Source organism: Copadichromis virginalis, linkage group LG7, assembly GCF_057382275.1.
Source record: "Copadichromis virginalis isolate Kocher_CV1m ecotype Utaka linkage group LG7, C_Virginalis_male_GT1.1, whole genome shotgun sequence".
In the NCBI taxonomy this organism is placed as follows: domain Eukaryota; kingdom Metazoa; phylum Chordata; class Actinopteri; order Cichliformes; family Cichlidae; genus Copadichromis; species Copadichromis virginalis.
In genome coordinates, this window is record NC_140624.1 from 38414536 (window position 1) to 38427159 (window position 12624).

Below are 12624 nucleotides of genomic sequence, written 5' to 3' on the forward strand. Positions count from 1 at the left end.
TGTCCAAAGAACACATAAAGCAGTAACGATGCTTAGAATAAAAGCTTGGGCTTTTGAGCTTCAACATCTACAGCAGTGCCATGATGGATTTTACAATAAAGTGTTTTTCACGTTGTTTTATGTTTATGACCAGCTATTGATATGTTGTCCATTTTTAGAGGGCGGCTCATTGTTTCTACACAAAATAACAAACAGTAAATCGTGAACAGAGGGCTTATGTTGGACAGTGCATTTTTCAGGCAATCAGTCAGCATCAAAAAAATGATGAGAAAAATGACTCCAAATGTTACACTTCTTCTCATCCTCTTCATCTTGTTGCGGGAAATAAGGCCATATTATTAGCACCACTGTTAACACAGTTTTATGAGTATTTAAACTCACTAATAATTAAATACTCCTGCATTTCCTTGGTAACATGGTACACAGTATTGCAATTCCAAATTTTGCTTTATTTGGCCAAAAGAGGTTGATATTCAGTCTTCTACTCAGAATCCCTATTTGGGGTTTTACTTGCAGATGGCACGCTATTATGTTGGTTGTATTTGTGGCTTGAGCCATCCAGTATCCAGAGTTAAGTCTCAAATTACTTGTCTTAGAATTGGCTGGTTAACGCTACACCAAACCTCCACTCAAGTGGACTCATAGATGAATTACCCTGCTGATGAATTGAATCTATGCAGACAACATGTTACCCTTTACCCTATTTCTGTGGACTACTTGTTTGTTCCTACACAGCATATTTTCCTTCCACCATTCATCCATCGCCTTCTGCTTATCAAGTTAAGGGTTCCTGGAGCATGCTGGAGCCTATTCCAGCTACCATAGGGCCATGAGACAGGGTATTCCCCAGACAAGTCGCCAGCCTCCTCCTTTCAAAGAAAAAAATCAAACTACCACAGAAAACTCCTATTTTCTGTGAGCGCAGCTGTTCTACTTGGCTGTGTTGGAGATAATGGTATTGTTTCTAGTTGGATTTTATCTGCCTTTTCTGTTGAACACATGATGTTATTGACATTTCTAGCTATGTCGTAACTAGCCTATTTGAACTTGTTATTTTCTCAGTAATGGCAGATGTGTTCACCACAAGGAGGGGGTCCAACCCAACACACAGTCAGCACAGCCATTACATTGTGCCCTCACACAAGAAGTATATATATTTGGTGTCATACTTATAAACTCAAATACAACGGTGCCTTCCCATGGGCCATAGTTAATAAATCGTTAGTTCATTGATAATTTGAAAAGTAAATATAACGTTTTTCAGGTGAAGTAAGTGAGCTTTTCATGGCAACATAGCACAAAATAAGAATGATATGTCTTTAGTAGAAAAGCTGTAGATTCACAACAATGACTTGGAAATAATCTTAGAGAGGGGTTTTGATTTTTTTTTTTTTTTTTTTTACTTTGAGAAGGTGCTTTTTAATTAGCTGTACACATAATCTGCTCCTGAGGGTCTTTTTGGTGATAGTAATTCTTTGGTCACTCATGCAGTTCAATTTTAACTGGCTGAATTTCCTTTGAGGTACACTTTGTGTTAAACTGTCTAGTGGAAAACGAATACAAAAGGAAAACCCAATGTTGTGAAACATCATCATGAAATATATATAAACGCACACATTTTCATTGATTTAAGGTTGCACTTAAACATTCGTGTGTGTGTGTGTGTGTGTGTGTGTGTGTGTGTGTGTGTGTGTGTGTGTGTGTATAATTTCATGAAAGAGGATTTAGGAAAAAATGGACAAGGGAGAATTTCAACAAGTCAAGAGTTATGGGCACTAGAATATGCAGAAAGCCCCAGTTAATAATGAATGAAGCACCTTAACTGATGGGCATTGAAATATGGCAGCAACTTTCTCCTCCATCAAGTCCTTGGTTCAATAAACCAGTCATAAAATCCTACTTATATGGACCGCATAAATAGTTTCCAATTCTACTATAAATAATCTCAAAGATGAAACATAGATTAAGCATCACAAATCACAACAGGGAATAAACAGACAAATCTGGATGCTTCTAATAATTTTAAGTTCAAATTATATTCAGACTAAGATGTCAAGTAGAAAAATTTTATTAGAATTTTTACAGAATGTAAAATCATTTTAATTAACCAGTTATTTATATATTAAAGTTTAAAAACAGATACAGATGTGCCCCATCATACAACCAAACCATTACTTGGGCTCATCCCTCCCATACAGCAGCAGCATGAGGGATTCAGTAGTATTGTCATGCAGCTTGACATTCCTTCAATACCATTAGTTGGCTGACTACAGCTGCAGTACAGTAACGGATCCTACACTGGATACTGACTCCGACATGTACAGAAAAAGAAGAGAAAAAACACATTTGTTGTCCCAGGAGGTCTTGGTTTGAATGACATCATACACACAAAAAAAGGCATTGATTAAAGCCAGGCACCTATTTGTGGGTAAAAGTGTGTGAGGTCTAATTAAAAACAACACTGATTTGAGATTAGGAAAAAAAACAAAACAAAAAAAAACCACTTCTAATTATGCATTACAGTAAAGAATCAAAACCTTACAAAAAATAAAGACTTTGACTAATTAAGAACCCAGAACTGTATACAAATTGGCAGTAACCAGAAACACTGGTTAATTCATGGCATTGAATAAAACAATACATACATATAAACATGAGAACAGTTATTTTACATTAGCAACCTGCTGTAATGCACTTAAAGAAAATGAGAGAACCTGCTTCCAGAGTGATCACAAAGTAGCTCCAAACACTGATGGGCAGTTTTGCTTTTGTGGTCTCACTGTATGTGAAAAGCCACGTATTAAAGCCCACAAAGAAAGGAGACAAGCTGAACCGTCACCCACCCATGAATGCAGAAAAAAAGGGAGTAAATTTAAATGTCACTTTACCAAGTAGAAAATTCTTCATTTCACAGGTGTTTTCCCATCATAGTAGACTGTCAATTCAGCTGCTACATTGCATATAAATGTATTGCAGCTGCAATTATTTTTTAAAGGGGGAACAAAAAGAAATGCATATTAAAAGGGCCAGATGTATTGGCCAGGCAATTAGAGTGTGTAAACTCTATGGATATGGTGTTGTTTTTCAAACACTTATGAACCACTTGCAAGACTGATTTCAACTGTTCTTGAAGGTTTTATACGTTAGGAAGGTTTACAAGAAACATTCGAAAACACCTAACAGATGTTATCTCTCTATCCAAATGCAAATTTAAAGGGGCCTCAAAGTTCCGATGCATCCCAAAAGTATATCCCAAAATGTTGATTCTGTTCATCTGGACTTAGCGTCTTCAGTGGGACAAACGTTTTGCCAATCATCCAAGTGACTTCTTTAGTCTCAGCTGACTGTAGGATTTCCTAACCCTAAACAGTACATTTGCACAATGACTGAAACCAGCCCACTGAAAAGGGAAAGACCATCTCTGAATTGAGGAGGAGGCCTAAGGGTACATCTTTCACCATCTTACAATGCTGTGATTGGAGCCATTTCCCAACTCTCTGTGAATGGTACTCAGTGATCAGTGGTTGTTGATCAATGGTCATGACAATTTGCATATTAATGATCAAATAACTAACCTCAGAGTTCATTGTTCATTCGGCGGGCTGGTTTCAATCATTGTGCAAATGTACTGTTTATGAGGTTGGGAAACCTGCAGTCAGCTGACACCGAAAAGGTCACTTGGTTGAGTGATGAAACATTTCTCCCACTAAAAACGCTACACCCAGATGAACAGAATCAACAGGGGGGGTCTCAAAGTCCTTTATCAGTTCTTCATCTCATTCCTGGGGTTGTTCAATCAAACTGCTATATAAAAAGGTCCCAACGCTCCACATTTAGTCAATCTGAGATTCGATATATGAAAGTTCCTCAGGGTCAGTAATGTACAACATAGCCCTCAAGAATCACAGTATGACATGCCACATGACATGTTAGTGGGGTTTCCTTATCACTATTGGCAACATTTTTTCAAAAAAAAAAGAAAAAGAAAAAACAAATCCTGTTTAGTGACCACCATGTCCATTTCCTCTGGGGCACAGTGAGCTGTGGTGGGTGCCGGTAGGCAGCAGCTGCAGCAGCAGTGCCTTCGCTACCTGGACACATCTGGGATGAGTCTTTTAAACCACTGGCCCACAGCCACATCTACTCTCAGCACTAATGTGACCCCAATCAGCAGGAACACGCTGCTCACCAGGAACCCTGAGGCCTCAAACATTAACCTGAAAGAACAAAACAGAAGAGACACAAAGGTTTAAACAAGTCCAAATTAAGCTCCAGCAACTCCTTCGGACATTAAATAGATCATAAGATAAAAAGAACCAAGACTATTACTTTTTTCCCCAAGATCTACCAAGTTTATTTAAATTACCTATATCCTTTTAATATTTTCAAGCCACCAACTTATTATAAAAAAACAAAAAAACAAACAAAAAAACAAACAGGACACCACATTCAAAACCCAGATGTAAATGTGTGGATATCACAGTAGAAAAATGGACCGGCATTCAACACTGTGTGTTCACTGAAAGTTCAGAATCAGCGGTGATCCTGTATCCATATCCTCAAAAAGCCTTTACTGTCAGTGAGTTTGTATGAGCTGGAAAATCCATTCAGGCACTTACTTCGGTGCGAAAACCTTCCACACCATTAGGTGTCTCCTGAGTATAGCAGCTGCACAGACTGAGGCAAAGACCTGTGAAGTGAGCAGACAGACTGAGTGGTGTGATGTGATACTGCTACTCATAAGTGTAACAGAACTAAATAAAAAATAAAATTAAATAAATAAAAAAAAGACAAGAAAGAAATGCAACAGAAATCTGCTACTGAGGAAAGACTTTCCCAGCTCACATATGCCTTAAATGGATGTGAGAAAAAAAATAATTCTAGGTCTGTGGACATACCTGTGCTCCGTGAATAAGGAGGTAGCGTGTTGAGAGTTGCAGAAGAGCAGAGCTGAACAGCTGAGGGTTTTCTCTCAGCCTCATCTCCATCACAGCATCCTCTCCGTCGTCCCCACAGGCTCGTCCTCTGCTCCCACGCACCTCGCAAACCAGGGGCCAGAACAGTAGCAATGGACAACTCACTGAAGACAAAGAGAAATAACAACAACAACAACAAATCATCGTTTCACAAGCTCACAATTCATTTTAAGCACTGAAGAGACGGTTTCAAAGCTGCTTTATTTAACTTAACTGCTTTTTAGAATTTTTTTTATCATTCTCTTGAATCACATAACTTTTAAGTTTTTGTTTATCATTTAAAACTGAAATGTGTAACAAACTACAAATATGACTAAATAAAAAGGACTGAAAGTGTCATACGGGTTCACTGATATTTTATATATTTTCGATTATACTGTTAAGGTTTAAACAGGTAAAATGATGATTCTTTTCCTGCTTTTCACAAATTTATGAAATTAATCCCATTAGTTTTACAGAATAACCTTCTTTGCCTAATGGATGACGACTTCTTTCCTTTTCTTTGAACAATAACATTTTTTTTTGCTTCTCTGGTTCCTACCTGCAAAAAGAATGTGTGAAGCAAAAGTATTAAGGGTAACCAGTGAGGCAGGGAGTATGGTCCCTGTGTGTCCTTCAGGAAATCCCACAAAGGCAGCACCCCACTGGATAGAGGGGAAGGTGGGTAAATGACCTGTAGCGTGGAAGAACTGCGTGGCAGCCAGGGACCAGAGCACTACTGGGGTCCAAGGCACATTAAACCCACCTGAGGGGGGAGAATGAGAAGTCAGTGAGCTGATTAAGACCTGGAACCTGATAGGCTTAAAAATAAATTAATTAAAAGATGCGATGCAAACATCTTACCAGAATACTTTCCATGCAGGCCACTAAGCGTAGTAGACGAGGCGTGAATGTGCAACAGAGCTCCCGTTTCTAGTAGCAGCAGGAGGAAAGACAGAGCCATGCCCTCTGGGTGCAACAGCAGCAGACCAATTCCCAGCAACCCACTAAACAACAGCAAAGGAGCAGAATAGACTGTTCCAAGTCCGTAGGCCTCCACAGCAGGCCTGTTGTCCACTTCGTTGGCCCCGCTCAGGTCGCCATCATCTAGGGAACGACGCATGCGCTGATAGATCTGTGGGATAAGGTGATGCAGCTCAGCTTGGGGGCTGATGCCAATGCTTGCTCGATAACGGGGTGTGGGTAGAGTCAAACTTTTGGCTGAAGCCTGAGTCCTAGTCTTCACAAACACAGTGAGGGGGTCTAGCCAGATCAGGAAAAGCCCCAGTCCCAGCAGACAGAAGGCGACCCTGGGGAGGGCCAGCTGTGCCAAGTGAATCAGCTCAGCCAGATTCCTGAAGCTGTCCTCCGGAGTGGCGCTAACAGCCCAGTGGAGCCCCAGGCACACAGACAGCAGCGGTAGGATCCAGCGAGCTGTAAACACCGTCCCGCCTGACGAGTTCAGATTACCATAGTGGCAGAGAAAGCATCTTAGCAGATATGTCCACAAGCCAAGGGAAATGACAGCGAGGACATAATGGAGGTTCTTCAGCTGGTTGTCCTGCAACCGGGAAAGAGGGGAAAGAAATGAAGACGGCTGGCAGGAGCCCTGCTCTTCCCGACAGCCGTGGAACGAGAGGGAGAGGTAGAGGCTGCCAACAAGTATTCCTAAGCAGGCTAGAAGGGTGCTGCTTTCCTTCCTCACAGCTGATGGAGACAAAGCTGGGGCAGGCAGCAGCCCAGCAGACTTCAACGGGTCATGGCTTGGGGGCAGAAGTAGGCCATCCCAGTTGAGATGGATGGGAATGCATAGGGCCAGGGATAACACCAAAAATGTCACAACCCGTCCTTCTGCAATCACATAGCTGTCTGAGAGCAGAGAGGCACAACGAAGGAGTGGAAACAAGAGAGAGGGGACAAGGAGGTGATGCAGGGTCAGCCAGCTAACACGCTTTGGAGCTTTGGTTCCGTTTTTTGACACTGTAGAGGTGCTCAGTTGGCGTGAACGCCAAAGGAAAAGGAGTTCAGAGCTGAAAGCAGCAGCTGCAAGGCACCACATCACCTCAATGTAGCCCCGTATGAGCAGCTGAGCAGCAGCCACACTAACCCCCACTGTCAGTGACACAACAACTGGGGCCTTCAGTAATGGACCGTTCTCCCTGATCAGGACTAGAGACAGTTCAGACAAGATGAAACACATCAGACAAGCAAATGCCAGGATGGCTAAGCCTGCCGCCATCTTCAGTGGGTTAAATCGGGCCCAGGTGGCTCGGCAGGTGTCTCTGACAGAGGTGAGGTAAGCCTGCAGAGAAGAGGCTAGCTGCGGGGAGGGTGAACGACCCTCTCTAACAGTGCTGAGAAACTCAGAAGACAAGAGGGCAAATTCACTCTTCAGCCGAGAGAGGCTCTCTGGTGGGATGTCTTTGGCCATGCCAGAGTAAGTCTCCAGGAAACGGTTGACCTTCAGAAACAGAGATAAAATTTAACACACAAACTATAAAAACAACAACTCCTGAAAAGGCTCCAGGATATGTGAATATATAAAAACATTTTTCTGTGTACAGATGCTCGAAAAGTGTTCTAGATGGTTCTTTGATGAGCAGATACCTGTTTTGTGTTGATCCACAGTGCCTCCAGCTGGCTGAGACCTCCAACTGCACCTTCTGTCTGCTCGTGTGGTGGAAATAAAGGCAAGAGAACCTGCCCAACATTACTGTATGGAATAGGAACTCCTAGTAGCAGAGCCAGGGTGGGCACCAGGTCAGTCTGTGGCACCACATCTGGTTCATTCTGGGAAATAAACAGGGGGGGGGGGGGGGGATGTGTCACATTACATTATTCTGTGTTCTCATGATCTAAATTGTGCTTTGACCCTTATCTGTGATATTTTGAAGTAAATATTTTTAGCACATAGCAAAATAACTTGTAGCTGTTCCAAGGCTGGGTTGTCAGTTAAACTCAGTGAGTGATATTTTATCTTGTAGCCTTTCTTAATCAGGGTTGTGCTTGATAACAGCAATATTTCCTAGCAGTGGCAAAATGCCTTGGGGGAAGAAAAAAAAAGTGTCTAAGTTCTGCCTTTTTAAAAAAAAAAAAGAAAAAAGAATAGCAGTGTAATTTCTCTCTTGCATCTAATCACTTTCCACGGCACATGATATCCCTCTCCAGTTAGGCTGCAATTATGGAAATCGGTGCTTGAGCTCTCTTTTCTAGTGTGAGATCCACTTTTATCTATGAAAAAAAGGCGGAGACCACCTGCCAGCATCAATTTAATGGATTCTGGGAACTGCACAGCCAAGCGTGAACAGAAATGGGCATGCATCAGTGGTTTAATGCTTTATGTTTTTATTACAGCAGTGATTCTGAGAGATCGACATGTCGCAAATGTGCCTTTGCAGACAGGAGAAAGACAAACACACAAGTAACTGAAAGCAGTTGTGTTAGTTATAGATTTGACTTGACTTTGTTCTTCCTTTTTAACTCATTTGTGGACTGAACTGATGACGTTGGTCTGAAAAGCAACAAGAGTGAAATGTTCTTACCACTAAGCATGTGACTGCCCATTACTGGGATACAATATGATGAGTGTGCTCTCATAACTTCTTGTTCTGTGCTCAACTCTCACTCTGAATTAAACTGACTTTTACAGCAGTTTTCAGCGGCTCTTTTAGATAGTTAAATTACTGATATAAGCACTGGTCACTATAATATGTATATCAGTGGGAATGATCTAGTGCCTCAAGTGGACGCGAGAGAGGAGCAGACGTTGTACAGATCGGTGCAGTGTCCACAGCAATGCAGATGCTGTACCAGTCTGTTGTCATAAACAGGGGGCTGAACCCTGAATTTACTCATGGATCCTACCATCATCTATGGGAACAAGCCCTGGGTAGTGACCACAAAAATTACATCAAGACTATAAGAGGCAGAAATGAGCTTCCTCAAAAGGGTGTCTTGGAGATAAGGTTGAAGACCTCTGTCATTTAGGATGGGCTCAGCATAAAGCTTCTACTCCCTGACACCAGAAGGAGCTAAGTGAGACTGTTCAGGCATCTAACTAGGATGCCTCCTGGTAGCTTCCTTGGTTAGGAACTCCTACTGGGAGGAGACCCCATGGTAGGCCCAGGACACGATGAAGATTGTGCGTGTCTGAGCTGGCTCTGGAACACCTCTGTGTCTCACCAGGAGAGCTAGAGAATGAGGCCTAGTCATCTCTGCTTGGATTGCTGCTCTTGCTACCCAGAAAAGCAGCACAAAATGAATTAATGGATCTTGTATACACTTGGGCCAAAACTGTCATTTAGCAATTTCTTTGTTAACGTACAATAGTGATTTGTTTTGATTAAGACAGTATGTCTTCAGTGTTAATTTCTTATATTTTATACAAAGTCAAGTGATGTAGAATTGGTTGTGTTTTAAATAAGAATTAATCCTACTGTCATGCTGTGGCTGTTTCAAAAGGTGCATTCTACCCACCTGTGATGGGGGTCCATGAAACATGGGAGAAGGACTGTAGAGGAAGATGGCAGCATCAGTCTCTTTCTGACTTTCTCCACCATGATCTCCAGTATCTGTCATTCCGTGATCTCCCATCACCACCAAGAGTGTGTCATTCTGCAGACGATCAATCACAGACCTAGAGGAAAAGCAGAGTTTTCACAGGTCGTGCCAGGTGCTTTCTAATGCTCAACTGCTTGATCTGGGCCAACAATAACAATAATAGCGCTGGTATCATGACATATCTACAGCACTACAAGTGCACTGTGGCAACAGCTGATGATCCAGCTGCATCTGGATAATGGTGTGAAACAAGCATGTAGCAGCTGTACTACAGCCTGACCTGATGACTCCATCCATCTGCGTGAGTTTGTCAGCCATGGCTGGGTGATCCGGGCCAAACCTGTGACCACAGTGATCGACTCCAAGGAAATGAGCGACTAGGACATCCCAGTCATCACCCACCACTATTAAAACCAACAGCAAGAGACAAACGAAAGGAGATGAAACACAAATACATCAACCGCATAAACAAGTTTCCCACCTGTGGGACTAATAAAGATCATCTTAAGTGTTGGTGCAAAATTATTTTGATTTTGCACAGTTTCCTGGCAACAGAGGCTATTTGTTAAATGTACGTTTTAATTGCACAACAAATGCATATTAAATAACTACATACTAGTGTTGTAGAGGTGCTGGAGAATCCCGTTATCCACAGTGTGCAGATCCTTGACATTAAAAGAAGGGAAGGGCAGAGAGCGGTAAAACTTCTTAGGAAAAAGACTCTCCCAAGTGTCGTCACCCATAAACACCACTCGTTTGCCTATTGAGAGACAGAAAGATTTATATGAGCAAAATCAGATGGCACAGTTGGTTTTCTGGTTTTTAAAGTCCTAGATTTGTGGTATTGTCAGGCACAAAAGAGCATGTCTACAAATGAGCAGAGAATCATTGATGCTTATATTATTTTACTTTACCCACAGAAACAAAACCAAACACTATTAGTCTGGACTTCTTTAAGTTACTTGAAGACGTTTCACCTCTCATCAAAAGGACAAAAGGACCTGTCCCTCTGTGGGGGGATACTCCCACTAGGTTTATATCTGGGACTCTCCACCATTTGACCTTAGAACTGAAGAAGCTTCTCGGATGAGAGGTGAAATGTCTTCAAGTAACTTAAAGAAGTCCAGACGCTTTTCTTTGCAAGCTCCTTTGACTACGATGACCTGGATGACTGAGAACCTTCACAGACAAACACTATTAGGGTCAAAATTATTAGCCTCCTGATGCTAATAGTTGATTATTTATCCTTTTTGCCAGATAACAGCCTGTGGTCTTCTGTTGTAGTTTTCAGCAAAGCTCACAAGTCTTCTGAGCAATCCTAACTGATTCTTCTTTGACAAATCTGTCGAGCTCCTCCAGATTTTATGGTCTCCTGGCATTGACCTTGGGCTTCAATACACTCCACAGATTTTTTAATGAGATTCAAGTCAGAGTCTTTGTGCAGGTCAGTGATTTTTTATTTACTTCTTCTAGAGCAGGTTGTTCATCAGGAACAATGCATCTTTTGAGATGCTGTCGTGTTGGAAGACAAAGAGATTACCTAGACCCAGTTTTGCTGGCTTCCTAATTTGGTTGAGTCAGTCATGGGTGTCTTGGCAGTTGTTTTGGGGTCTTTAGACACATCACTCACTAGTTTTTTTCCCCCAGAGTCTTTAAATCATTCACTTCCTACCTCTGCAAGGCTTGTTCTGTAATCTGCGACTCTCTTCACATTTCACTTAAGTTTTTGACACTAAATAGTCTAAACAATTTTTTTGTTGTTTTTGGCACGATGCTTTCTCAAGTGACGGCCCAGTTGTCATATTGTGTGTAATGTAATATTTAACCCTTAGTTTTACCTTGATTTTACAAGCTTTGACCATTACAAAGTTAAAGCCCATCATTGCACAGCAGTGGTTTGTGCTATGGCTCAATTAAGAAGTCTGTTTTCTGGGAGGCTATAGTTTATAAATGCTTTGCTGAAAATCCCTACATCCCATAACGTTGTCCTCATCTGTATGTTTCCCATAAAGCTCTTTACATGAATGTATTATATTTTTATAATTTACAGACACTTGTAATAACTCACCTGCTTGTCCAAACTGGTGAATAAGATTGTCCTCCAAGATGGCACTGGATGCAAAGTTGTTACCTACATCTACAAACGTCGGCAAAGATCCAGTCGTGAACCCCTTGATCCTCTGCATGGTGGTCGTAGGTGGGTCAGCACGAAAGGGGTACAGGCGGCTTTGTAAAGGCCTGGATGACACGGTCTCTTCCAGCACAGGTAACTTATTCTCATAAGGTCGTGGTGCCGTCTTGTCGGGGTCATACCGGGCGAAGTCGATCTTCAGGGCGTCGATAATGAGAAGGACAACCTTGCGGAAGCGCGGCTGAGCTCGACAGAAGTCCACCGGCTCCTCTCCGGGCTCGAGCACGTCTCCGCAGGTGCTGGTTCTGTTAACCTCCAACCTAACCAGCAAAAATCCACCCACGAACAGGTAGATGCCCACGAAGAACACCGCACACATCCAGAGGAGCAGGGACAGCACAGGCAGCCCCTTCATCCTACATGCACAGGTAAGAGCAGGTCAGGTGAAAGACAGGAACATTTGGTTTACATAGAGGTAACAAACACACAAAAATGAGAGGAACAGCTGCCTGTGAGCTACACCTGTTATAGAAGAAAATAATTCCGGTAACGTGTAAGGTGACTGAAATTTTAAGCTCCAACTAAAACCTCTTTTGCAGTTAAGCCGCACAGGTGGCTAACATGAATGACGGTTAAGTTAACGCTGTTAGCAGAAGCTAGCTCGCTTTGCCTTTTGTCACTGACCTTGTGTGGCAGCTAGTTTTCGTCCTCTCCCGGCCGGACGTTGGGGGTGACTGTGTGTATTAACAACACAGGAGCACAGGTGCCTCAGGTAAACAGAGAGCGGAGCAACACGCTCACCTTCATTGGGACTCCGGTACAATGAGATTAGATGACTGGTGGATGATAGGAACCTTAGCGTGGAAAGAGCACGGCGGGCGCTTTTCTGTGTAACACCATGAATACGTTTGCTTTGCCCCGCTCTGTGACTTACAGGACCTCCTATATACGGAACAACGGCTTTAGAGCGTCTCTGAA

General features: G+C 42.4%; 1 protein-coding gene across 1 annotated transcript; it reads right to left on the bottom strand.

The window, feature by feature from the left end:
* Window positions 1-2052: 2052 nt before the first annotated feature.
* pigo (phosphatidylinositol glycan anchor biosynthesis, class O) lies at window positions 2053-12558 on the bottom strand. Its single transcript, XM_085463301.1, has 11 exons — window positions 12331-12558; window positions 11584-12062; window positions 10132-10275; window positions 9796-9919; window positions 9432-9591; window positions 7563-7745; window positions 5820-7416; window positions 5518-5721; window positions 4899-5080; window positions 4620-4690; window positions 2053-4217 (listed from the first exon to the last, which is right to left on the bottom strand). The coding sequence occupies exons 2-11, from the start codon at window positions 12059-12061 to the stop codon at window positions 4088-4090; spliced, it is 3273 nt and encodes a 1090-aa protein (XP_085319427.1). The 5' UTR covers window position 12062; window positions 12331-12558; the 3' UTR covers window positions 2053-4087.
* Window positions 12559-12624: the final 66 nt, after the last annotated feature.

Excerpts from the sequence above, each read along its gene's own strand:
- pigo (XM_085463301.1), bottom strand. The coding sequence starts at position 12,061 with ATGAAGGGGCTGCCTGTGCTGTCCCTGCTCCTCTGGATGTGTGCGGTG. Across the intron at positions 9,920-10,131 it reads CCAGCACCTCTACAACACTA|TGGTGGGTGATGACTGGGAT; the intron begins GTATGTAGTTAT and ends TGGTTTTAATAG. Across the intron at positions 9,592-9,795 it reads CAGATGGATGGAGTCATCAG|GTCTGTGATTGATCGTCTGC; the intron begins GTCAGGCTGTAG and ends CTTTTCCTCTAG.